The 25,218-nt window shown below is 39.9% G+C and overlaps 1 protein-coding gene across 1 annotated transcript in view; it reads right to left on the bottom strand.

The window, feature by feature from the left end:
* Positions 1 to 4,212: 4,212 nt before the first annotated feature.
* The window catches only part of LOC104600556 (choline/ethanolaminephosphotransferase 1), a 39,628-nt gene continuing 18,622 nt past the window's right edge, over positions 4,213 to 25,218 (bottom strand). The window contains exons 9-19 of the mRNA XM_010263579.3: positions 12,108 to 12,202; positions 11,896 to 11,964; positions 10,901 to 10,970; positions 10,435 to 10,498; positions 10,316 to 10,356; positions 10,128 to 10,212; positions 8,528 to 8,590; positions 6,204 to 6,262; positions 6,040 to 6,092; positions 4,955 to 5,027; positions 4,213 to 4,479 (exon numbers count right to left, since the gene is read on the bottom strand). Of these exons, the coding sequence (XP_010261881.1) occupies positions 4,458 to 4,479; positions 4,955 to 5,027; positions 6,040 to 6,092; positions 6,204 to 6,262; positions 8,528 to 8,590; positions 10,128 to 10,212; positions 10,316 to 10,356; positions 10,435 to 10,498; positions 10,901 to 10,970; positions 11,896 to 11,964; positions 12,108 to 12,202 (694 nt within the window). The 3' untranslated portion in view covers positions 4,213 to 4,457. The remainder of the gene's footprint in view (positions 4,480 to 4,954; positions 5,028 to 6,039; positions 6,093 to 6,203; positions 6,263 to 8,527; positions 8,591 to 10,127; positions 10,213 to 10,315; positions 10,357 to 10,434; positions 10,499 to 10,900; positions 10,971 to 11,895; positions 11,965 to 12,107; positions 12,203 to 25,218) is intronic.

Below are 25,218 nucleotides of genomic sequence, written 5' to 3'. Positions count from 1 at the left end.
TCAACTTGCTCGTCCCGGCCACATCCCTCTTTATCCTACTAACTTGAGTGTCGAAGTGCCTACCCGAGGAACAACTCCTCGAGCCTCTGACCCTTCTCCTGGTTGCAGATCTCAGTGCATAGCTTCATCCTTCCACCTCAGCCTCGTCCAATTGATAGGACTATCTAATTGTGTCCACAATTTGAAACACCTCGGATCGAACAATATCACAAACTGCAAAAACATTTTGATTGTGTTTGGTAATATTGTTGTTTTTACCTGAAACAATTTGGATTGATCAATACAATGTATTGTTTCTACTTGAAACATTGTTTCAATTATATATTAATGATCAATTTATACATGCATTGTTTTAGCTGAAGTGACAATACATATTTTTCACCAATTTGTATTGATAAATCCAAATTCAGGTTAATGGTACCAAATGCGACCTTGATTGTGAGAATACATGTTCACTCCTTTTCAGTCATTACCACCAAATAGTTCCACTCAACAGACCGGCCAAAATATTTATTATTATGGTTGTTGTTGAAAACTTGTATGGGTGCGTTGGGGGAATGTGAAAGAAGACTGGATTCCCAGGTACAGTACGTGGGAATCTCTACTAGATGAGACAAATGACAATGCCATCAAACTAAGCCCTTCTCTTTTGGAATTTAACTAAGATAGTGCATTTGAAATATTTGTTTTGTTGCATGTTAAATCAAAATTTAAATCAATTATGTTAAAGGTGTCATATAGTTTATTTATTTTTTATTGATTCACATTTCACAAATTGTTTTTACTATTAAATACTTTAACAACATTAATGATTTAATAATTGTGATGTATCACTTTATTATTGATTTAAATGTTTTTACTGTTTACGCATAAATTTTACAAACTTGTTTTTACTATTAAATACTTTAACATCATAAATTTTACCAAATTTTAATCAAGATCTAAATGCCGACCCCATATACTTGGGATAAGATCTGGATGATTATGAAGATGATCTAAATGAAAGAGAAGCTTCAGCCACATGAATCGGGAAAGGAAAAAAAGTTTGGTTGTCTAAAATTGACTGTGTTGGACAGCCAAAGTTTGGTTATCTACATGCCTTTTTTATTTCTTAATTGAAAAAGTAACAGAAAAAAAAAACTAATTAACTACACGTATTTAAATCAGAATTTCCTCATCTGTACATGTTTCGGTACACCCAAGTTGAAGGTATAAAGTAAAATTTTCCTTAGATTTGTAAATAATTGGACTGCCATCAATGATATGTTTGAATAAGTTTTTGCTTTTGAGCTTCGGGTAGCTTGCAGACATGATTCAAAGAAGCATATCATATTATTCTAGAGGATCACCAAAATACTTAAACCCCGTTTGGCATTATTTCCTGGGAGTGATTCTACCGATTCTGGTGATTCTTAGAATGAGAATCACGTTTGGTTTAATCAGGTTATCGCTTCTCATTCAAAATGGGATGAAAAAGTCCCTCCAGAAACGAGATTCTGAAGAGTGAAAAATTTTCAGTTCTTAGGAACATGATTCTCGCCACATTAATTTGAAATAACGAAACCTTACTAAACTAAGGCCACTTTAGTAATTCCTGTTGTTCTTAAAGTACCCACTTGAAACCCTACCCCATTCCCTTCTTCCCCTTGTTTGATTATTCCAACCTCAACGGCTCTGTAACAGTCCTCTGGCACTGGTCAAAATCTCAAGTAAAATCATGGTTCTTTCATACATTTTCTTTCCCATATTTCTTCTTCCCCTTCCTTCGATTATTTCTTCTTGTTTTTTAATGCATGTTTTCTTCTTCCCCTTCCTTTTTTTAAAGAGTTGAATATCACGACCCATCATTCTATGTCAACCTCCCGCTCGTTACAGGTATGGACATCTCTGCTTGTTGCACAAGTTCTAATCCCGGACATTGAGATTTTTTTTTTTAAATTATTCCGTTGGGATGTTTTTTTTGACCAAGAAGGCTGACTACAATCTCGTTCTTATGCTCGTTCAAGGTGACTAATGGGTTTGAGTTTGATTTTAAGGCTGTGTTTGGTTTGAAGGAAAAAGTAGGGAAAGGTAAAGAAACCTTTGCAATTTCCCTTCCTTTCCCTACTTTTTTCTTCAAATCAAACATAACCTAAGGGTGCATTTGGCAGGGCTTCTTGCCTTTACACGCTTCTAAAAAGTGCTTAAAGTCGGTTTGGTAAGGTACTTCTTTGAAGTGCGTTTTCAAATGAAAAAGGCCCTCATTTAGTATTGCCCAGTTCAAAATGGGCTAATAGAAAGAACATTTCAATCAATTCATACTCATTGTATGAATCAAACCTGGTTCGTTGCAAAAACCAATGTGGAGCATTTAATTCAAACAAACAACAATAAAAGAAAAAATAAAGTGGTGAGGAGTGGTGGATATCAATGTTTTTTTAGGAAAAAAAAAAGAAAAAATGGCTAGAAATTGAACCTGATTGTAACTCACCGTTGCTGCAAGTGGTGAGAAATAGGACTGTTCATCAAACCAATAAAACCGACCAAATTGACCAATTCAACCTGATTTATTTGATTTTCTAATAATTTCAGTCAGTTTGAGTTCAACAACTATGCTAATCCAAGAGGTCAGGTCGATTTTGATTTGACCATTTGTAAATTGATCTTACCCGGCCATAGATACATATTAATATTTTATATTTTTTAATAATATCATTTCAATTCTTTAATTTTATATTTAAATCTCTTAAACCGACCAACTAAACCAAAAACTGACACAACTCGAATAGGCTGGTTTCACCATTAGTCAGTTAGTTTCAGATGACAAACTCCCCAACCCAATCAGGTTGATTTGGTTGGCCAAACAGCTTAAAACCAACCGAACCGGCAAAATGGAAAGGAAAAGGAAGAATATGAGGCAAGGGTTTTAAAGTCAATAACAGCATTTTTTTTAGCAAAGGGCATTGTAGGGAGTAAGAAAAGTTTAAATAGGCAAAACTGCAAAACCAAGATGAGAAATAAGCACTTGTTAAAAACGCAAGAAGCCAAAAGCCGCCTATTAATTCCTTTTTCTAATAGCTTTTTTGATGGGGAAAAAAAAACACTTTTGTTACTTTTGACCAAACGCTTTTTGGAGGTGCCTTCACTGAATCCGAATGCATTGGTCTACCCTTGTGATAGCTGTTGTTTTCACTTTTCTGTTTTAATTTAAAGTAGATGAAACTAACAAAAGAATGCCTTTTTATTTTTGCCACAACTTACCAAGCACATTATTGGTCACAACACAAGATGAAGCGGCAACCACATTAATCCTTTCTTGGAAGCCCCTCAGACCTTACCGCCTTAGCAAGGCATGGCGCTCATCCCTTGCATGTCACTATGTCAAACCGAAGCATAAGAATACTTATTCGTTTATGGCATTTTTTCCTGGCATCCAAGCATAAGAAGCCCAAGACTATCGAAAAAAAAAGCATCACCATCTCATTATGAACTTATATAGAGTGCAAAATCATATATTTTGTATGTATTTGCATTGTACTATTCTTTTCAAATTGAGCCTAAATAACTAATGCCTAAATCAGGATTAATGTCCTGATAATCAAACCAAATCCAAAATCGTCATGCAGCCTACTTCATTTTAGGAAGCAATTAATGAACCTGAAACAAAGGTGCATCTGCGACCAGAAATTTTGTATAAACTTGTATGCATAAAATTCTTCATTTTTTTTTATAGGACGGGAAAGGGCTACACAGAATGGGGGAAGTGGCCGGTAATTTACCAATTTTTTTACTCAAGCAATGCCACATAAGCATGTTTTATTATTTTATCATTGTCTATTTTTGCCTTAAAATGGCCTTTCAATCATGTTTGGGAGTGAAAATGGCCCCTTTTAATTCTTTAGGCTGTGTTTGGTTGCAGTGCAAATTTATTTGCACTAGTGCAAATGCATGGGAATGCAAATGTAAAAAATGCAAATTCTTGTTTTACTTTATTCTGTTTCATGTCTTAATTTACTTCATTTGTATTGCAATCAAACAAAATAAATTAAAATTTGAAAAAAAATAGGTCAACATTTACATTCAAATCATTTGCACTGCCATGGTTTTGCATCAGTGCAAATTTATTTGCATTGCAACCAAACACGGCGTTAGGGTGGCTTTTTTTTTTGCAGAGTTTAAGAGTTGTCAAAGCTAAAAATCCAAAAATTAGCTTAGTGACCTTAAGATCAAGGATTGATGCTTGCCAACTACAAATCACAATATACCAGCAACAACAAATCCACAACAGTCACATGGTCATCTATACGCTGAGGAAGTCAAATACAAATATTTTTGATGTACTACCATCCAAATCCTCAACTATTAGCAATAAAAAAATGTGTACCTGTCCAGATGACCCAGCCCAAAAGCCTACAAGATATATGGTACATGCACTTGGAGAGGATATCCTCAAAAAATGCAAAAAATATCAGCTGTTTTCAAGCTTCTTTCCTTGTTATCCTGTCAATAAATATCGGCAATAGTTAGAAGCAGCCTGATGGTTTGACAATCAGGAGATAATTCTACCAGGTCCCAAGGGATAAAACTAATCACTTGTCTTCACATCTAGTAAATTTTATTTGTATTATAATATCTATCTATTCTTCTGATTTCTGAAATGTTGCCAAATTGATTGTGTTCAATGGCAATGCGACTGCCAGGCTTTATGAAACAACAGTGTGTAAGCAACCTGCACACTGTAGGCGGGATTTCTTCAACATCATGTGAAGGATGAAGACATTTTTTGTATCCAATTCTTCCACAAGAATATGGACGGACCCTTTCCAACTTGGCAAGCTAGCATCCTCTAGGAACTAACATCATCTTCAGTGTAAGATATTATGATAATTTATTGACTTGTTCAAGGCTTATATCAAGGTCATCAGTGGCTCCATTCTAAACTAATCTGCACAGGAATGAGTCCAGAATTTCTCACCTGAAGCAGTAGATTCCCAAAGCCGTGGTGATTTCATGGATGACTGATGTAGCAAAATGCAAGTATAGCGCCACTGTTTTCAGGGGAGAAAAAAATACAGAATATAAGAATAAGATAACCAGAGCCATAAATAGCAAATTAGAAAGGTGCCAGCCAGCTTTCTGTTAAAGTCTACTGCTGGTCATATTTGAGAGCTGGGGTTGAATTCCACCTTAACCAGGGTTTCGGGGTGGGGGGTTTTAGGGTAGGAATGGCAATTTTCCCTGTTTCCCTGATTGCCACGGGGATCCACCACGAGTGGGGCAGGGATGGGGATGATTTTCTTCCACGGGGATAAGGATCGGGAAATTTTAATCCCCATAGTGGGGATGGGGTGGGGATGGGGAGAGCACTCCCTGCCCCACAGGGTCCCCAATCCCCAACCCGTGGGGATCCCCGTTATATATATAACTTCAAACCGTAGATATTTAGGTTTTTAATAGATGGATTTAAGGCCTAGAGGTCCAAAACTTGGGATTTTTTTGTTGAGTAATTTGTGTTTTCTCTTATGAATTAATTAATGAATTTGTGTTAATATAATGTTTGAATATACTTGGATCTATTTTGATTGGATTGTAAATTGTAACTATTTTATTTTATTTTTTATTTTTTTGGAATGAAACAGAAATAAAAAATAAAGTGAACTTGACATAATAAAAAAATGGTGGGGAGTGGGGATCCCCATGGGGATAGAGATGCGGAAATCACTGTCGCCATTGCTGGGGACGGGGACAGGGATGGGGATGTTTTTATTTATTTATTTTTGCGGGGGCCATTCCTAGTTTAGGGCTTGGGCCTTGCGGTTGGAATCCCCCCCCTAGTGTAGTCCATTTGCCTAGCAAAAAGAAGATACATATGTTCTTACCTAAGGATGGAAAGTAAACATTTACTGATTTTCTTCTTACCAGAAAAGAAAAAAATGAGCCAAGAGAAAGAAGACTGAATTACCAGTAGTCAGATGGATCAAGCATGGGATTTGGTTTTCTGAAAAAATACAGGCCCAACACTTGCTATCATGAACCATAAATAACAAATAATTCATTTACCTGTGAATCCACAATATCCAAGAAGAACTAAGCTCTCATCAACTAAAGGAACTCTGACACCAAAGAAACACAGGAAGAGGTTGTAAGCTGAAAATGTGCTCCTATAATAGTTCTAGTATCATGATCAACATTGAAAGTCACAGTGGAGTAAAATTATCACATACCCATCATTGAGCCTTGCTGTAAGAGCATTTGCAACAGCAAATGGAAGATATAAAAGTGACTGTTCAAAATATAAGAGAATTTAGTACTCTGGATGGCTGTCACAAATATATTGCCATATTTTGGAAAATGTTGAAAAAACGTCCTAGACTCGAAGAAATTTTTAAGAGAAATAGAAATACAAAAAGGAAAAAGTGAAGTCCATGAAGGAGAGTGAAGAGGATGTCACCTATAAAAACTACAGTAGCAGTGGATTAGGTGGAAAGACATTTCAGGGTTGTACAACTGGCACATACTGTTGTTTCATCAAATATAAAAAGAAAAAACTAGTTCATAATATTAAAACCTAAGGAAGTTGTATGGGATAAGACCATTACGATTTATGGAACAGAAAATTGACTAATTAAGAAGCAAGATATCCATGGATGAGTGTAATCAAGACAAGGATGTTCAAACAGATGAATGGTATGGATAAAAGAAATTAAAAAGGAAAAATAAAAACTATTAAAGACTTTTCCAGAAAGATGGGAGGAATGAAGAACAGATGAAAATCGTTTATCTGCATCAAATGAAGAACAGATGAATTTCCCAGAAAAAGGTGATTTATTGCAAGTTGTATGTCATAAAATGGTAGGGAATACCAAAGAGCTGGGGCTTGGATAGTAAGTAATGATTTGATTATTCATGCTTTAATATAGAACATGGAACCTTGGAGAGGAATAGTGGAACAAATTCCATGCTGCAAATACCCCTTAGGATGTCAGAGGGAATAACGCAGATTGTGATGATGGATTCTAAAAATAGATTCCTCAATAACCAGAAAGAGGGAGGGATGGGAGAAAATCAAGCCATTTTCCAGAAAAAATCCTCTACAGCTGTTTTCAGATTTCTGGGTGGATGACTTTTATAGGAAGTGGCTAACTTATCATCTTTAAAGTCCCAGATTAGTATATCTTGGACACCACTGACTGAGGGGTACATAAAACTGAACATTGATGGCAGTAGTAGGGCGAATCCAGGCCACTCAGGTGTAGGTTTGTTCAGAAATGAGCTAGGCCAGGTGGTGGAGATTTTCTAAAGTCCGATTGGCATTGGGGATTAATGGAGGCTGAAGTAATTGGTAGCTTAGAAGGGGTAATCAAAGCAAAGGAGTTAGACGTGCATAAGCTGGCTGATTATAGAAGGGGATTTTCAACTGGTGGTTAAATGGCTGCAAAAACAAAGGCCGAAGTAATGGTAACTGTGGAAGGAGTAATCAAAGCAAAGGAGTTAGATGTGCATAAGCTGATTATAGAAGGGGATTCTCAACTGGTGGTTAAATGACTGCAAAACAAAGGGGGTGATTTTTGGATGTATAGAAATGAGTTAAAGAAGATTAAATGGATAACTAGGGGCATGGATGTATAATTCAATGAATCCAAAGAATGGCAGAACTAAAGTTAATGATTGGGTTTAATTGTAACTAGGGGTATGGATTCAATGAATCCAATGGATAACTAGGGGTATGGATGCTTTGGCAAAACAAGGGTTGGGAGAAATCAAATGTTTGGGTTTAATTGTAATATTTTGAATTTGGAGATGAGCTGTTTTATCTCTAATTGTACTTGTACACTTTTTTCTCATCTTTAATTAATGAAAGTTACAGTTATTGATTAAAAAAGAACAAAAATAAATACAAAATAAAATAGAAGGCTAGTACACAACATTTTCTAAAATAACATACCTAAAGAAACATAGGTCCTGATCCTCTATGAAGTTCCCTATAGGGCTTCTCTGTGTCATCATGAGTCATGAGAAGCCACTAATTCACCCAAACTCATCAGATGAAAGGTGCACAAGCAGGCAACTAACAGAATGTTCCTATAAAAAAAAGAAAATAGAGGGATATTTAATAAAAAAAAACTGAAATCCTAACCCACAAAAGTTACCCCACCTTTCTTTGTTTCCTTCCACAGTTGCCCACACCCCCTTCAGGCCTTAATCCTTTCTGATCTTAACCAATCACAGGTGGAGGTAATAGACTCAAAAAAAAATCACAGGTGGAGATAATAGAAACAAGATGATGGCAATCAATGCAAAGCAGTGAGGCCATTGGTAAAGTGGTTTAGTTTAAAATTTTCCCTTTCAAAATTTTCACGTGTTCAAGATTGTACACTTGCCTTTGGTCCCAGGAGCTTGAGCAACATGGCCCTCTCTCATATTGGAGGCAGACAAGTGCCTTAGGCAACAACATAGAGGATCTAGAGTCCAAAAACACAGCCCATGAGATGGGATAGAATTCTACTAAGGATTTTGGAAGTAAATCAGTCAGAAAAATGCAACATACCATGCACATTCCAGTTTTCAAGCCCTTGGGTTCATCACATAAGTGAGAGAGGATCATCCTTCCCTGCCAACACATAATGTTTTTTTTCTTAGATGATCGTCTAATTTAACTAAAAGAAGACAATAAGATGTTATTAATTTGTACTGCACCAACAAGCATAGCCATATGCAAACTATAGAGATAAATAATAGATAAAGAAATTTGTAGTGCTTTACATGGAAGAGGTAATACTATAGACACGGAATATTTCACAATGCTTGAAGAAAAGGAACATCAGGAAGAAGGAGAGTATCGGGAACTAGTTCAAGTTGTCACCAACAAGCATAGCTCTGACATCATCTCATAAAGGACTAAATGAACCTATGAGGTGTAGACAGTTGATCATACATAACCACAACTACATAAAGCAAGCTGAAAACTACACCAAACCAAGAAACTCAATTTAAGCTGTCCATTGGCATTATATAAATCAATCTGAAAATTACACCAAGACACCCTTCTGGTGCTGCCTGGCTTGAATATGTGACATTTTCATTTTCTTTGTGTTTTTTGGGGGCCGGGGGTGATTAATAACAGTTCTTAAGATTTCATCAATAAAAGGGTCTCACTTCCCATGAATACATAAGTGAGAAATAGTACAACACATCTCAAGGTTGACTCTCTTTTTTATATTTTCACTTTGTTATAAATCTATCCTTAGACCTGGAGCCCCCCAAACCAGTTCAGAATCTTCAGATCTTGTGTTCCCTCTTGCTGAAGGATCAGCTAGGCTATTGGCTAGCCTTGGGGTCCAGTTGAACAAGTAGTTCATGTTTGATACTAAAGCCTGGGCTTCTAGTATCATACTTATAAGAGACCATGGACCTGAAGCTATAGAAATGAACCAGGAATTTTCCACTTGATGGTTACCTTCTACAACCAGGTTGCTGTAATTGGAAGGGTGAAATAGCCTCAAAGAATCTCCTCCTGTAGGTCCCAAGTAGCTTAATAATATCAATATGTAACCAATTCTATTTCTTATTTCTCCACCTATACCTGCTAAACCTGATTACCTTAGCAATACCCATCAAAATTCAGTTGTGTATCCCACTTCAAGGGTATCCAATGGTGAGGAGTATGTTGGCTTCTTGGAGCATAATTAGCTATTTTGGACCATCCTCTTAGGATTTGAGTCCATGGGAACTCCCTTGAAATCTTCCATAGTTAAAACCCAACAGACCACCCTAGTCTTTATGAGGTCTATTATATATTCCACTTGTCCTTACTCCTAAAGGTTCTAGAATTCCTTTCACACAACACAAGCACTCATAAGAAATTTCAGACATTGGCAATCCTAATAGGCCCTACAGTGCAAGATCTGATGTGTTACCCAGTCAAGATGAACCAGCCCATGTTAGTGTGAAATTAGAGATAGGAAAAACGTTTAGAAACCCTTGGAACTCAAGCCTGAATAGTCTACATCTCTACTCATAATACAAAGCCAACCACAACACACCACGTCAACTGATTCAATTCTGCATTACAAGATAAACCATTTCAGAGTCCTTTGAACTCAAACCTGCAAGGATTATATATGCATACTATACCATGAATATCTTACCACGAGAAATCCAAATGCAAGTCCAGTTCCCACTATAACTAGATGTGGATAGTTTCCCATGATATCAGAGGGAGACAAATAATCCCTGCAACAATAGGTTTTTCATTAATAGAGATATATCTCTTGGAAGTGAAGCTAGAAGGGAAAGAAAAGGAGGTAGCATAGATTAAGAAAAATTAGAATCATACCAGGCTAGAACTCCTCCTAGAAGGGCAGCAAAAGGGTAAAGCTGGCAAGTGGCAAGAAACAGAAATTTATTAGGCAACCTGGAAACCAATGGTCATATTTCTCAAAGTAACAGTATTACCATTGCTAATGCCAATAACATGCTTCCTTTTTTTGCTTGAACAACCTTATAAACATTGTAGACACTGCACAAAGGCATTATAACAAATGAGGTAAGTGCCCAACAACCTCTGCCAAACAACATATATGGAGTAATGAAATTGAAATACAAAAGTGCCATAACAGCCACTGTTCAGAGACAATGTTTGCATAATTCAAGAATAAATAACCTAATATCTATTTAGCATTTCACAAAGGATATTCAGATATATCTGATCCAAACTGGACATGAATCATAATCCATAACCATAAAAATTTCTTGTGTAAAATATGGCAATTCAGTGGAATTAAAAAACCAGGTATCACAAAGTAAGTATAGAAAATTAGCTAGTCCATCAGGTATAAACATATATAACAAAGCTAGAAAATATATACCAAAGATAAGAAGAGAAAAATAGATAACAAACAAACAACCAATTGGTACTTACTTGAATATAACTGTTGGTATAACACCAAAAGCCGTCATTAGAAATAACACAACTCTGTATGTTGGAATTTCTGATATTCAAGGACAATGGGAAAATGAAATGTCAATTTTTTAAACGAAATGGCAGCACGGAAAGAGCACAATTCACAGATTGTATGAAGAAATAACATGAAGATTAACTGGGAAACACAATGGTAATCACAAAATAAGAAACATGTTTGAGGGAAGATTGAGACATAAAAACAAAAGGATGTATCATCCAATATTTCAAAAGATCTAGGAATAATGTGGGCCACCCAGAAAAAAAGTCAGAACCAATGGTCCAGATCATTTGAATGAGGTTTGGATTAATGCTTGGTAACTAATGGTGGCTTAATTGAAAGCACCACAAATTCCAATGAATAACACAATATATCAGATATAAGTTCTAATTCCAACCAACATAGAAACATTTTTGACATTGTGTTTCGAGCTTGTCTTTTAGTAACTTCTAGAGCTTCAATTAACATAAACTTTAGAATTCCTTCTAGTAGAATCAAACTCATATTTGAAGTTTTGAACATTTCAGAAGCCTTCTGATAGAAAAGTCAGTAAAAAATACTCCCTATTGATGCAAATATAGAAGATCCAAAGGCAACCAAGAACCAGAAGTCACCGCTAGCACACATGATAATTGAAAGATGTTTACCATTCAATATCATCAGTATTTTGAAAAATGCACCCTAGATTCTACGGAGCAAAATAATATTGTAATAGTAGAAGAAAATATGATCAAGATGATAGATCATATTATAAATGCAAATGACCAGTCAAATATTGCCAAGAGAAAGCCATAGGCAAAATCCTATATGGATTTATTATGCTAGATTTCATCCCTCTGGCATATGCATATAGAGAGAAAATTCCTGGGGGAAAAATTCCAAGGCAGTTTTATGTAATTTATGAAATGCCAGATGTTATCGTTAAAAAGAAACTGCTAAATTGAATATTATTTACCATAAACAAACGGTATCCAACTCAAAAATGGCATAGACTTCCCAAAGTGTTGAACCCACCACTCAGCACCTGAAAGAAGTGAATGAAAAGACTAGAATCACATCAATACTGAAAAAAATGAATTGCACACTAAAGTAAAGTATCACTGAAATAGATTCTAAAATTATATCAGAAATGTGTGTTAGCTTGAAATTGAAAGCTAGGGGACATACCAACAATAGCTGTAAAAAAATGGCACACATAAATCAGCAAGAGACCTTCTGTAGGACCATTTATTGCTGGAAGAATAAGTGTATTTGTGAAAAAGCTGAATCCAAAAAAGAAATAGTAACTTCAGAAACATATCCCTGAATAATACAACTTTGACGAGACTGCCACCATAAAGATTTTATTTCAAAGATGAAAATGAAGTGCAACATGAATGGACTATTAATAGAAATAGAAATAGTGCACGTGCAAATAAAAGAATCTGTGCTTAAGTATATGTGGATATACTTGATCACTGCTGCATGTAGCTCAACACTACCTTTCTTTGGTCTCAAAAGATGCCTCTTAGCTGCATGTTTGCAACTAATAAAGATTATTTCTATCTAAATCTATTATCTTTTTTTTTTTTTTTTTTGTAAAAGGTAAGGTAATTTATTCAATCAAAGAGACATTACAATAGAGCCCAGGCCATTAAAGGCTGCCGAGGATCACCTCAGATTACAATCTCATCCAAGACTGAGAACAAAACAACAACCGCAAATTCTGATTTTTAAAATCCTCCGTTGCCGACACCCAAGACAATAACTTGCCCACTGCTTTCTGCACTAAAGTACAGCTGCCGGAATGGTGTTCCAAACCAAATTTCCTTTCTTGCTGAGACCCTCAATTTTCCAACAGTTCAGCAGCTCCTTCACTGAATTTAGCATTACCCAACTAACTTCCGAGGCCTTAAGGAAATGACCCCAGACATAAGAAATTGGGCAATGGATACACAGGTGCTCGGTAGATTCTGCAGAAGCTCCACATAAGCCACACGAAATATCCAGAATCTGAATGCCACGTCTCCCCAGATTAACACTGGTCAGACACTTGTCAAGGACCATTGTCCAAACCAGAAAATTTATTTTAGAGGGACTAGTTGAATTCCAAATCTGTCTGGCCGGAAAGTTCACTTAACCTGGACTGACCAACTTAACAAACATAGATTTAACAGAAAAATAGCCATCAGCTTTCCATTTCCAGCTCCACTCATCCTCCAGATTTAAATCAATCATCTGATTTTGAAGTAAACCCAGCAGAGCCGCATACTCTTCAACCTCCCAATCAAAGAGACTCCTCCTACAAAGCAGATTCCAAATAATGGAATTACCTGATACATTAAAGTTCTCAACATAGATTTAACAGAAAAATAGCCATCAGCTTTCCATTTCCAGCTCCACTCGTCCTCCAGATTTAAATTAATCATCTGATTTTGAAGTAAACCCAGCAGAGCCGCATACTCTTCAACCTCCCAATCAAAGAGACTCCTCCTACAAAGCAGATTCCAAATAATGGAATTACCTGATACATTAAAGTTCTCAGCTATAGAGGATTCCTGATTTACAGAGATTTGATACAGAAGAGGGAAAGCTTCTTTCAAACACACTTCTGAGCACCAAGAGTCCTTCCAAAATTTAATTCTCTCCCCATTTCCCACCTTAAATCTAATCCCTTCCCCAAATATAGGAAGGACCTTCAAAATACCTGCCCAAATGGACCTTGCCCCCCTTGAAAGAGGGCACTTGGATCTCCAATCACCCCATTCCACTCCATATTTTTCCGCAATAAGATTTCTCCACCATGCATTTCTTTCATTAGCAAACCTCCATAACCATTTACTAAGAGGGGCAGAATTAAATTTCTTCAAATTCCTTATTCCCAGCCCAGGTGTCTTGAGTTCGGTTTGGAGTGTTCCGAGCTGCCATGGGCCAGCTCGGGTCAGCTTTGTGAGGCTTGGGGCCCAGTATAGTTCGTGCTCCTTGCAGGGAGCTCGGGTTCTCAGTAGGGAGCTCGCTCTTAATAGGGAGCTCGGACTTCCAGTAGGGAGCTTGCTCTTAATAGGGAGCTCGGATTTTAGGGAGCTCGGGTTCTTACTTGGGGAGCTCGGACCCTTAACAGGGAGCTTGCTCTTAACAGGGAGCTCGGGCTCCTAGTAGGGAGCTCGGACTTAGGGAGCTCGGGTTCTTACTCAGGGAGCTCGCTCTTAACAAGGAGCTCGGACTAAGTACAGTGGTCTGGAGTTCGGGCTCGGTAGTGAGCTTGGGCTTGCTTCCGATGTTCGCTTTGGGCGCTCTACTGTCCCGAGCTGCTTGCCTTTGCCACGTGTCGGGCGATCGCGAGGTCGGGCCAAATTTCCCTTCATCAATATCAAACCCATTATAATGCATGAGACGACTTAGAATCAAACAAATCATGTCTCAGAGAGAGAGAGAGAGATGGCTATAACCCATGTCATTTGCTTTCAAGGTCTCTATTATTCGACCATGCCAAATTAAGTGAATGCTTCTTGTGAGTTACATGACTACACCATGTTGACTAGGCAAATGAATTTTTAAAGAGGTGACAATTAACACATTTTTCTTATACACTTGCTCCCAATTTACAATGTGGGTCTTCTTTTCCTCCTCCCATCCCCTCCATAAGAAGTTCCTCTGGATTTGCTCCAATCTATTTGCTATTTTGACTGGAATGGGGAATAGGGAGAGGAAATAAGTAGGAAGATTAGAGAGAGTGCTCTTAATCAGAGTCACTTTACCCCCAAAAGAAAGATATTTAGCTTTCCAAAAAGCCAATTTCCTCTCCATTCTCTCAATAACTGGAACCCAAGTCTCAGAGGAAGAGCATTTAGCCCCAAGAGGAAGCCCCAAATACTTGACTGGGAGATAGGCAATTTGGCAAGCCATCACTTCTGCACATTCTTCTAAGTTTGTAACAAGACCCACAGGGATGATCTGACTCTTATTCAAGTTAACCTTGAGTCCAGACACCACTTCAAACCAACTCAAAATTCCAAGCACTAACTCCAACTGACTTGGGGAAGCATCAACAAAGCATAAGTTATCATCTGCAAACTGGAGGACATTAACTTTTTCCTTTCCTGGAGAGATTGCAAAGCCATCCCAAAGCCCATTCTCTGCAGCCTTCTTGCAAAAAAGAGTTAGGATTTCCATGATACCAAAAAAAACCATTGATTGGCCATTAATTAGGATAGAAAATTTTGGGGTCTTAACACATACTCTGATCCAGTTTCTCCATTTCTGCCCAAAATTCATCTTCTCCAATACCAAGTCCAGACATTGCCAGTTAACATGGTCATAAGCTTTCTCAATATCAAGTTTACAAATGACACCCAGAGTTCCCTCTCTTCCTCTAGATTCTAGCAGTTCATTGGCAATGAGAATTGAATCTACCATCTGTCTGCCCGGAACAAATGCACTTTGGTTGCAAGAAATAACACTGCCTAACACACCTTTCATTCTTTCTGCCAAGACTTTAGCCAAGATTTTGTAAAAACTGTGCAGGAGACTGATGGGTCTGAAATCCTTAATATTTACAGCCCCCTCAATCTTTGGGATGAGAGTGATAAATGCAGCATTCAAACTTCTTTGCAGTGATGCATTTGAATGAAACACCTGGAACACCATCAACAGGTCTTTCTTCACAATATCCCAGCATTTTAAATAAAAAAGGTTTGAAAGTCCATCCAGACCAGGCGATTTATCACATTCTAACTTCTTGATTGCTTCCTTTATTTCCTCTTCTGTAAAGGGTCTTTCAATCCAGAATTTCTGCTCTTCATTCAATTGCTTAAAAGGAAGCTCAGAGGGAAATGGCCTATGGGCCCACCTCTCTTTATAAAGATTTTTATAGAAAGAGGTGGCTACTGATTTAATCTTAGAACATGATTCTCCACTCCTATCCTCCCACACCAGCTTGCTGATTGAAGAGACCCTTACACGGGCATTTGCCATTTTGTGGAAAAACTTCGTATTTTTTTTTTTGATCAATAACACTTTCATTAATTCATCAAGAAAATTTACAAGTGGAAGACAAACACACTTATCTTCCAAGAGTCACAAAGAACTTCAAGAAAGGAAAGAAGAAAATACAAAGATACAAGGACACTAACATTACAACTTAGCCCAAAACAAGGAATCCCTTTCTGCCCCTTGTTTTGCTAAACTGTCAGCTAGGGAATTAGCTGATCTCTTAATCCAACATGTCTTAACTTCCATTTCCCGCACCAGCCATTTGAATTTCCGCTTCTCATTGTTATACTTACAAAGATCATTTTGTTCTTTGGTCAGCCACCCTATCACCACCTCTGAATCCCCTTCAATTATAAGTTTCTTGATGTTCAATTCCTTCGCTTTCCGGGCTCCTTCCATAACTGCACATATCTCAGCTCTAAGGGAGTCACCCACTCCAATTGGGCCTGAGAACATAGCAGAGATGACCCCATTTTCATCTCTAAAAACACCCCCGATCCCTGATTGTCCCGGGTTTCCCCTACTGCATCCATCAAAGTTCAAGTTCAAAAATCCACTAGGTGGGGGGGGTCCAAGCCACGCTCATTACTGACTTGGTCTGCGTGCAACTTGCAATTTCACCCCACTTCCTCAACATGTCATCCACAGTGTAATCTGTGAATATTTCCAGAGATTTCAACCACTGTACCGCCCTAAACTGTATGACAGCCCTCAAATCTGCTGTCCCTCTTTGAGTTTCTGAGAATATCCTGAAGTTCCTTTCTTCCCACAGTGTCCAACATACTGCAGCCCTTAGTCCTCTCCACATTGTCCTTCCCCTTTTTAACCGCCACCTGAATAAGGAGGGGGCGAAAAGGCCCTGCATGCCTGATGGGGGATTCCAACTGCATCCAAATAAGGAGAAAGCCCAATCCCATAATGACCTTGCGAAGTGGCACGACACCATTAGGTGAAAACCAGTCTCCCCATCTGCTTTACACAGAACACACCACTGAGGTGACAAGCAAGTATTGGGTCTTTTCTTTTGGAGTAGATCACCAGTGTTGATTCTTTCCAGATAGGCTTCCCAACAAAAACTACCAACCCTAGGAGGTATAGCTCTGCACCAAACCTCACCAACAGGAAAAGGGAATTAGGTAGGACTGGTGGACTGACTTAAGACTTTGAAGAACAAAGCACAAGAGAAAATGCCATTGGGGTTAGGTGTCCAAATTCTAGAATCTGCCCTAGTGGGGTCTAAGACAACATTATCAAGAAGTGCAAGAAGGCTCGAAATACAGTCGAAGTCTGAATCCCTCAAATCCCTTCTTAGACCCAAGTTCCACCCAATCCCAAAAGTGGAAGAGGACGGGGTGGTGAAAGACGAGATCAGCTCATTTTTCAAATCAGAAAGAGCGTACAAAGACGGAAACTGATCCTTTAGAGGAGCGCTCCCCACCCAGGTTTGTTCCCAAAATTTTATGGAGTTACCGGAATTCAAGTCATACCTGATATTAGGAATGAAAACTGGTAGCAGGTCATGAATGGCTTTCCAAGGAGAATTGCTTGTGATCCTAGCTTTGATTCCAGCGTCCCATCCGTTGTGCTCCAGCCCATGAATACTTGCCACTATTCTAGCCCATAGCTTCTCCTTCTCCATAGGAAACCTCCACAACCACTTCCCCAGTAGAGTCATATTCCTTCTCCTAATACTCCCCAGCCCCAAACCACCACACGACTTACTCCTGCACACTATTTCCCAGCTAACTCTATGATCCCTCTTCTCTTCTCCCGGCTCCCACAGGAAATCTCTCATTAACTTCTCTAATCTGTTAGCAATCTTCACTGGGATTTTAAACACCGACATGAAGAAGATGGGTAAGTTAGTAAGCGTGGCCTTAATTAATGTAATTCTCCCGCCAAGAGAGAGGTAATTCCTTTTCCAGGATACCAATCTTTTTTCAAACCTTTCCATCACCGGATTCCAGAAGCTCTCTCTCTTGGGATTATCACCTAATGGTAATCCTAAATAGTTCAGAGGCCACCCCGTGACTTCACACCCCAGAACTTCAGCACTCTCCCTGATCTCTCCCTCCTCCAAATTCACCCCCACTACACAGCTTTTCCCAAGGTTAACCTTCAAATTGGATAGTTGCTCAAATAGTTGTATCACCGACTTTAAATTCCTGATAAACCTCACATTACCACCTTCACAAAACAGAATCGTGTCATCAGCAAACTGTAAATGTGTGAGGGGGGTTTCCATCCTCCCAACCCTCCAGCCTCTAATGAGCCCCCTAGAATCTACTTTGTGAATCAATTTCCCCAAAACCTCCGCAATTAAAATGAACAAGAAAGGAGAAAGGGGGTCTCCTTGTCTTATACCCCTACTGGCTGGAAAGAAATCTGCCACTGTCCCATTCACTAGCACTGAATAATGACAATTCCGGACACAACCCATGATCCACTTACACCATCTAGCCCCAAACCCGAATTTGGTTAAAACTTTCCTCAAGAACTCCCAGTCCACCAGATCATAAGCCTTTTCCAAGTCCAGCTTACAGACCACTCCCTTTAGCAGTTAAAATCTGGTCTATAATTTGTCTTCCACTCACAAAAGCTCCTTGATAGTGTTCAATGATATCCGGAATTACCTTCTTCAGCCTCAAAGACAACACTTTTGCAATGATCTTGTACAAGCCATTCACCAAGCTTATTGGCCTAAAATCCTTCGGGTGGGATGCATCTTTCTTTTTGGGAATTAAGGCTATATATGTAGAGTTCACACCCGGATTGACAATTCCTCTCCTGAAAAACTCCTCAAACACCCGCAAGAGATCATCTTTCAAAATATCCCAACAATCCTGATAAAAAGCCATTGTAAACCCATCCGGCCCTGGAGCTTTTGTTCTATCCATAGAAAACACAACCTCCTTAATCTCTTCTATATTAAAGCTTCTTTCCATCCTTCTCCTGTTCTCCACCCCTACATCTGGCCAATCCAAACCTTCTACCCACACCCTTCTACTCACAGGCCTTCTTAGAATAGATTCGAAGTGCTCCCCACAGGCCCTGGCAATCTCCTCTTGCTGTACTAACTCAACTCCATCTACTACCAATTTGGAGATAAAGTTCTTCCTTCTCCTGTCATCTGCTAGAGAGTGGAAATACCTAGTGTTTCTATCTCCCTCTTGCAGCCATTTACACCGAGATTTTTGCCTCCAACTAATTTCCTCCTTGTGCAGGCAATCCTCTAACTGTCTTCTCAATTCTCTTTTGAGGTCATTGTCTTCCTCTCCAAATTCTCCCCTTTCCTCTTTAAAGTCAAGGCTTTCAATCTTCTTCATCAAGTCTCCCTTTCTTTCTTCTGTCCTCCCGAACTCCATCAAGTTCCACTCCTTAATTCTTGCTTTCAAGAATTGTAATTTCTTATGGAATTTTATCCCCTCCCACTCCACCGACGGGTTACACTCATGCCACCACTCCCTCACTTTGTTAGTAAACCCTGGATGCAGTAACCACATATTTTCAAATCTAAAGGGAGTAGGACCTCCACACCTTCTTTCCTCCTTGCATAACACTATGGGCTAGTGATCCAAGGTCACCCTTGGGAGAGCTCTAGCATCCAAGGTTCCCCAATGTTCTTCCCAATCCAAAGAGAACAGGAATCTATCCAGCTTAGAGCAAATGGGTCTAGATTGGAGATTTGAACATGTAAATGCCTTATGCGCTAGGGGAATCTCTTTAAGCTCAAAGGCATCCACAAAACTATTAAACTTCCTTATGCTTTTTGTCACCCTCTGGTTAATCTTATTGGACTCTTCCGAGAACCTTATCACATTGAAGTCCCCACCCATGCACCAAGGCCCATCCCACAACCCTCTAACATCAGCCAGTTCCTCCCATAGCTCCTTTCTCTCTCTGTAATCATTCGGTCCGTAAACATTTGTGAGCACCCACATATAATCATCCTCTTGCTGCTTAAACTTCATGGAAACCGAGTACTTTCCGATCAATTCCTCCATCCCTTCAACCACATCCCTCTTCCACATTGTTACAATCCCCCCGGAAGCACCCCACGATGGAGCCGCCACCCAGCTAATCCCCCTGGCTTTCCATACATTCCTTGCCCATTTGTCACTAAACTCCATTCTCTTAGACTCTTGCAACATCACAATGTCTGGGTCATACCGTCTTATTACTTCTTTTATTGTTGCTCTCTTCTTCGCACTCCCAATTCCCCTCACATTCCAACTAAGAATCTTCATTCCGCTTCTTTTTACAAACCCCTTGCCACCTACCCGCTACTTTCCCCCTTTCCTTCTATCTCCTTTTACCTCGAGCTTCTTGTCTCCTTCTACATCTCTCTTTAGTCTCTCTACTTCACTCAACCTCCTCTTCTTTGTTATGATCTGCATTTTCCTCTTCTGTAAACTTTCTTTCAACTCGTTCAAATCCTCCAGCCTACAGCCCAACTTCCCTACAAATTCTGCAATCGTGTCTTCTCTCACCAATTCCACCACCCCTACCCTTTCTACAGAATCCCCTTCATCTCTGTCCACCTGCCTTTCCTTCCTCTCCTCTATTCCACCTCAGTTCTTTCCTCTCTAACCTTCCTCCCCTTACTGTTACCTCCCTCCTTCCTTGCTTCTTCCCCGTAAACCTCTCCATCTCTACCCTCATTCATGTCCCTCTTCTCCATTAACCCCTCCTCTCTTCCTTCCTCCCCTTCCCTCCTCCATATCAGCTGCCCTTCCACATCCTTAAACACTCTTTCAATGATTTCCCACACTTGTCCATTTCTATACCTTTCTTCCCGCGCCTCCCCACAATCCTTCCTTCCCCTCTCCCCCTCCTCAGAGAGCCCGCCTACTAGCTCGGCTGCATATTCATGGGCTACAGGACATGGTACAGGAATGGAATCTGGAACCAAAGACACAGGAGACACACTAGTAGCACAAACCGAAATCACATGGTTACCTGGGACTGAAGGACAAGCTAGAATAGGACTGCTCCCGGCCTCCTTCTCTTGTTCCGAAGGTTGGTAAACAATTATCTTCCTGAGTTGGTTGGGAAGTACTTCTGTCCTTTGGTCAACCTGGTGATCTTTCCACTCTACCCCTGGGTCACCTCTATATAGCATATTCCTGCTCTGCTTCCGGTTCTCCCAGTTTTCCCCTTCTGATAAACCTTGCGCACTCTGTGGTCTTGGGAATGAGATAATCCGATTGCAGTCTTCACCCTGGAATAATCTTGCAATATTCCACCCTTCCATATCATCTCCAGCACAGCTGCCTTCATCGTTTACACTGCCCACGCTAGAGCCATCGACAGAAAAGTCCTCCGGTTCACCATCGTCTTCACCGCACTGCACCCACCCTTCAAACTTCTCTTTCTTCTCTTCAGATCTTCCCCTAGTGAAACTTAGCTCCGGCCTCTCTGAGAAGCCTCGCACGGGGCTAAGCTCCTTCAAGCTGCGTCAGGAGACCCACTGTAACACCCTCTTCTTTCCTGGTTTCCAACGCTGCGCGCATTCCCCCTTTTGGCTCGCGGCTGGGAACGATGATAGACCGAAACTGAAGTCTATCATAGTCGAAACCCCAGTCACGTGTTGCTTTAGTGGCTCACGCACCTTATAAACAAACTAGGTCGGGCCCGCTGGCCTATTTGGGCCTTTAAGAAGGTCATGCGCTTCCAGCCCCGACCCCGGTTTGGTTATAACAGGTTTAAGTTCAAGTCTTCCTTGGCCCAACCCCTTTTCCCTGTTCAGAACAGTCTTGGCACCAGTTACAACCTGTGCAAAGGTCCTGCCACCCTCCAGACTGCTCACTTCTTCCACATGCGAAAATCCCACCCCCTGCCTACTACCCTTTTGTTTCTCCAGCAAATGTTTTTCCATTTTAGTGAAAGTGCTTTTCTGGTTTGAATTCTCCAACCCTTTCTTGCCATGCAGCTCTTCTTCTTCAACCTTCTCATCTCCCTCCTTACGAGCCTCTTTCCAGAGCATCGATTCAGTGGATGAAGCCAGCCACACTGAGTAGTATTGCCTTTCGACTAGCACCTCTATCTTCCGAGGTATCTCCTCAGGTTTTACTCCATTCAATAAAATGGAAGCTGAACGAAGGTCTCCCCAAAAGGCCCCTCCTAGTGATCCTCCACACATCAAAGCAATGGCTTCAGCAGTTTCTTGCTTCCACAAATGAAAGGGAAGACCTAATAGACGCACCACCACTCCATCTTCAACAAAGAAGTCTTTAGAGTTTGATCCCGGACACCATCTTGATACTGTGAAATTTCCAAGCTTAGCTTGGCTGTTTAAAGCCTCCACTTCTACTCTGTTCTCAAGCAAATCCAGCAAAGCCTTGTTCTTCTCAAAGGATGTTAAAATAAATGTGCTCTTCACCTTTAACCTTGCTGTTAACAGATCTGCAGCTTTCCTCCAGTCAAGAATGGGAGCTGAAGCTTCAACTATCAATTTACTTTCCCAATCCCCTCTCTGTATGTTTACTCCCATTCTGAAATTACCTGCCCCAGCTAACACTAAAGGAGTCTCTTGCTTAGTCTTGTTCACCAAACTACTAGACCTGCTTATCTTCCTTTTAACTAATGCTTCTCTTTTTACACTCATGCGTTTCAGCAGTTCACATAAGGCGTCAAGAACTGCCTTCCAGCCCTGACTCTTCCTTCCTTCTGGAAAGCAGGTCATCTGCTTTCTACCCTTGCCAAAAAATTCTGTCAAGGAGATAAAATAACCTTTAAGGTTTCTCTTACACTCTACAACAACCCTTCTTCCAGATTCTGAGAAGAGCTCTTTCCAACTATTTTGCTTGCCTTTGTTACTTGCACCTTCCACAAACTCCTTGAGCCCTTCAATTACCCCCAGTCCTTCTAGCAGCACCATCCCTCTCTTTGCTTCCCTGATCTTCAAGCTCAGCTGACCATTTATTCTCTGTTCCTCAAATAGGAGTTCCTTAGATTCAATCTTCAAAACTTTTTTCCAACGGCCTACCTCCACAAATTCTCCCATCTCAGCTCCTCCCCCTCTCCCCCTCTCAGCAACCTTCTCTTTGCTTCACCCTCTCACCCTCTCAGCCAGCCAGACCTAATTTTGGCTTCACCCATTCTCTTCTATCTCTCTTGATGGTTTTTACAAGGACAGTGTTTGACATAGTGAGATCAACCCATCCCCCATTTTGAATTAAATCCTCAACCATCAAGTCTCCCCCACTCCTTCCCATCTTTAATTTCTGCGCACAGAGCTCGAAGCTATCCTTCGAAGGAAGATCCAAACCCTCCAATGGAATTAAGAGTGGACGGGTCCAGATTTGCAACACAGGTTTCTTCTTCCCCTCCACCAGTCTCTGGCGACCTCATCGGCGACAAGTTATAAGCCTGAATACCTCTCAGGGAATCTTGAGGCATCGAACTCTCCCCCACATCTTCTAAAACCACCGTCTTTGAAATCTCCGAACCCATCCTCTTAGTCTGAACCTGTTTGTTCATATGACTGTCTATCTTCCATCTTCGAACTGACAACAGAGTTTCAGGCCAAATCAGACTGAGAAGAGAGACTCCCCAGCTACAATCTCGATCTTCTCAGGGATGTGGTCTTTTTTTCTCACCTTCATTCGAATCCACTCACAGGTAGACAGCTCCTCAGGAGAATCATCAGTTTCAAAGAAACCACTACATGCATCCCCTATTGTTTTGATCACACTCGGACACCAGAGAATCAAAGGGAGACCAAACACCCTAACCCAGATAGAATCCGATCGATCAATATCCTCACTCAATTCCGGATAGAAGCAACCTGCACTTGCTCCCCACCAATCCAGAAAAAAGGTAATTTCTCCCCATTTGCCATGGACCATTGTCAAGGATCCATGCTGCCTCTGATTTCGAAGGAAGGATGAAAAGGAAAAGGTCATCTGCCAGCTTTTTTTACTCTCACTCCCCCCACTCCCTTCCAAGATCTACTCGCCCAGTTTTCCACTTCTCGAACCCCTACCCTCCACCTGAATCTTCCCACCAAGCAATCACAAAGGAACCTTCTTCTTGCCTCAACACCTTGGACCTCAGTCAATACCACCTGCTTTTCCTCCACCTTTTTGAGTTCTGAATGCCCAAAATCAGGCCATGCACCAGCCGACATCGCTTTACTATAGGAAAAGTTTGATCTTGCCCTTGCACCCTTCTTTGCTCTCCCGTACCAGTTTCCTGCTTCCCATCTCCTCCCACCGCCCTGAACGCTCCGAGAAGATCTATTGTGAAACATCTTCACTTCAGCAGCTGAGAAGATTTACTGTGAAACATCTCTTTCCCAAAAACAGCACAAGGCTTGCTGATACATAAGATTTTTTGGTTTGAAAGGCTTAGATGATGATGTTCTAATCTTAATCATCCTAACAACAAAATGAGTTTGAATTGGAAAAATTTCATCCACATAAAACCTTAACATCCCCCACCTGCCAAAATACCACTGTAAAGAAAGTAAGATAAAACAAAACAAAATAGTTTACTGATTTAGAAAATGTCTTAATCAGTAGAACATGAATCAAATAAGTTTAGGGGATTCATGCCCCCTCAGAGAGACAAATAGACAGAGTCATAGGAATTAACTCCAGGATTTACATCACTTTTAGTCCCATGTTTTAGGAACAATATTTAAAAAATACAAATGATGCACAGTTACAAGGTGAGGATGTAAATGAGCTTCCCTAACTCAGCCTGCATGACCTTGTTTCCAGACTCATGAGCCAAGTCTGGGATTCAAGTTAAAGTTTGTCAAGCTAATTGAGCATGAAGCAAACTATTAAGCAAGAGTTGTCTTGGCTAATTAAAAGCTAGGCTTGTTTATATATAGTACTAAACTGGCAGCATTATTTATATAATAACCACTAAACACTAAACATGTTACTTGAGCAAAGACCTATTCATTTACATGCAGTTGCAAAGTGGTAATCTTATTTACATATGGCAGTAATACTGTATTGAATATGTTAACTAAGGGAGAGATGAGACATGATAGAAGTCCTAGAAACTTCTCATATATTGATCCACATGCTACCTCTAACTTGTAGAACAATTACGATTTTCCACCTGTGAATCTGACTGTAAAATAAATTCCAAAACCCCTTTTATTTTTTATAGTTAACTTAACCCCAAAAATTGCAATGAACCAAACCTTAGTTTTGCTTCCATCTCTCATCATCACCACCCTTACTAACAGTACAACAACCACCACCACTAAATCAACTTATGCAAACAATAGATCACTTATTCCTATTGCATCCAAATTCAAATATCAGGTCCTTGTGCATTATTTGGA

Source organism: Nelumbo nucifera, chromosome 3 (assembly GCF_055504915.1).
Source record: "Nelumbo nucifera cultivar China Antique chromosome 3, China Antique-T2T, whole genome shotgun sequence".
Taxonomy (NCBI): domain Eukaryota; kingdom Viridiplantae; phylum Streptophyta; class Magnoliopsida; order Proteales; family Nelumbonaceae; genus Nelumbo; species Nelumbo nucifera.
Note: the sequence above shows the minus strand (reverse complement) of the source record. Positions and strands in the feature narration are given on the sequence as shown.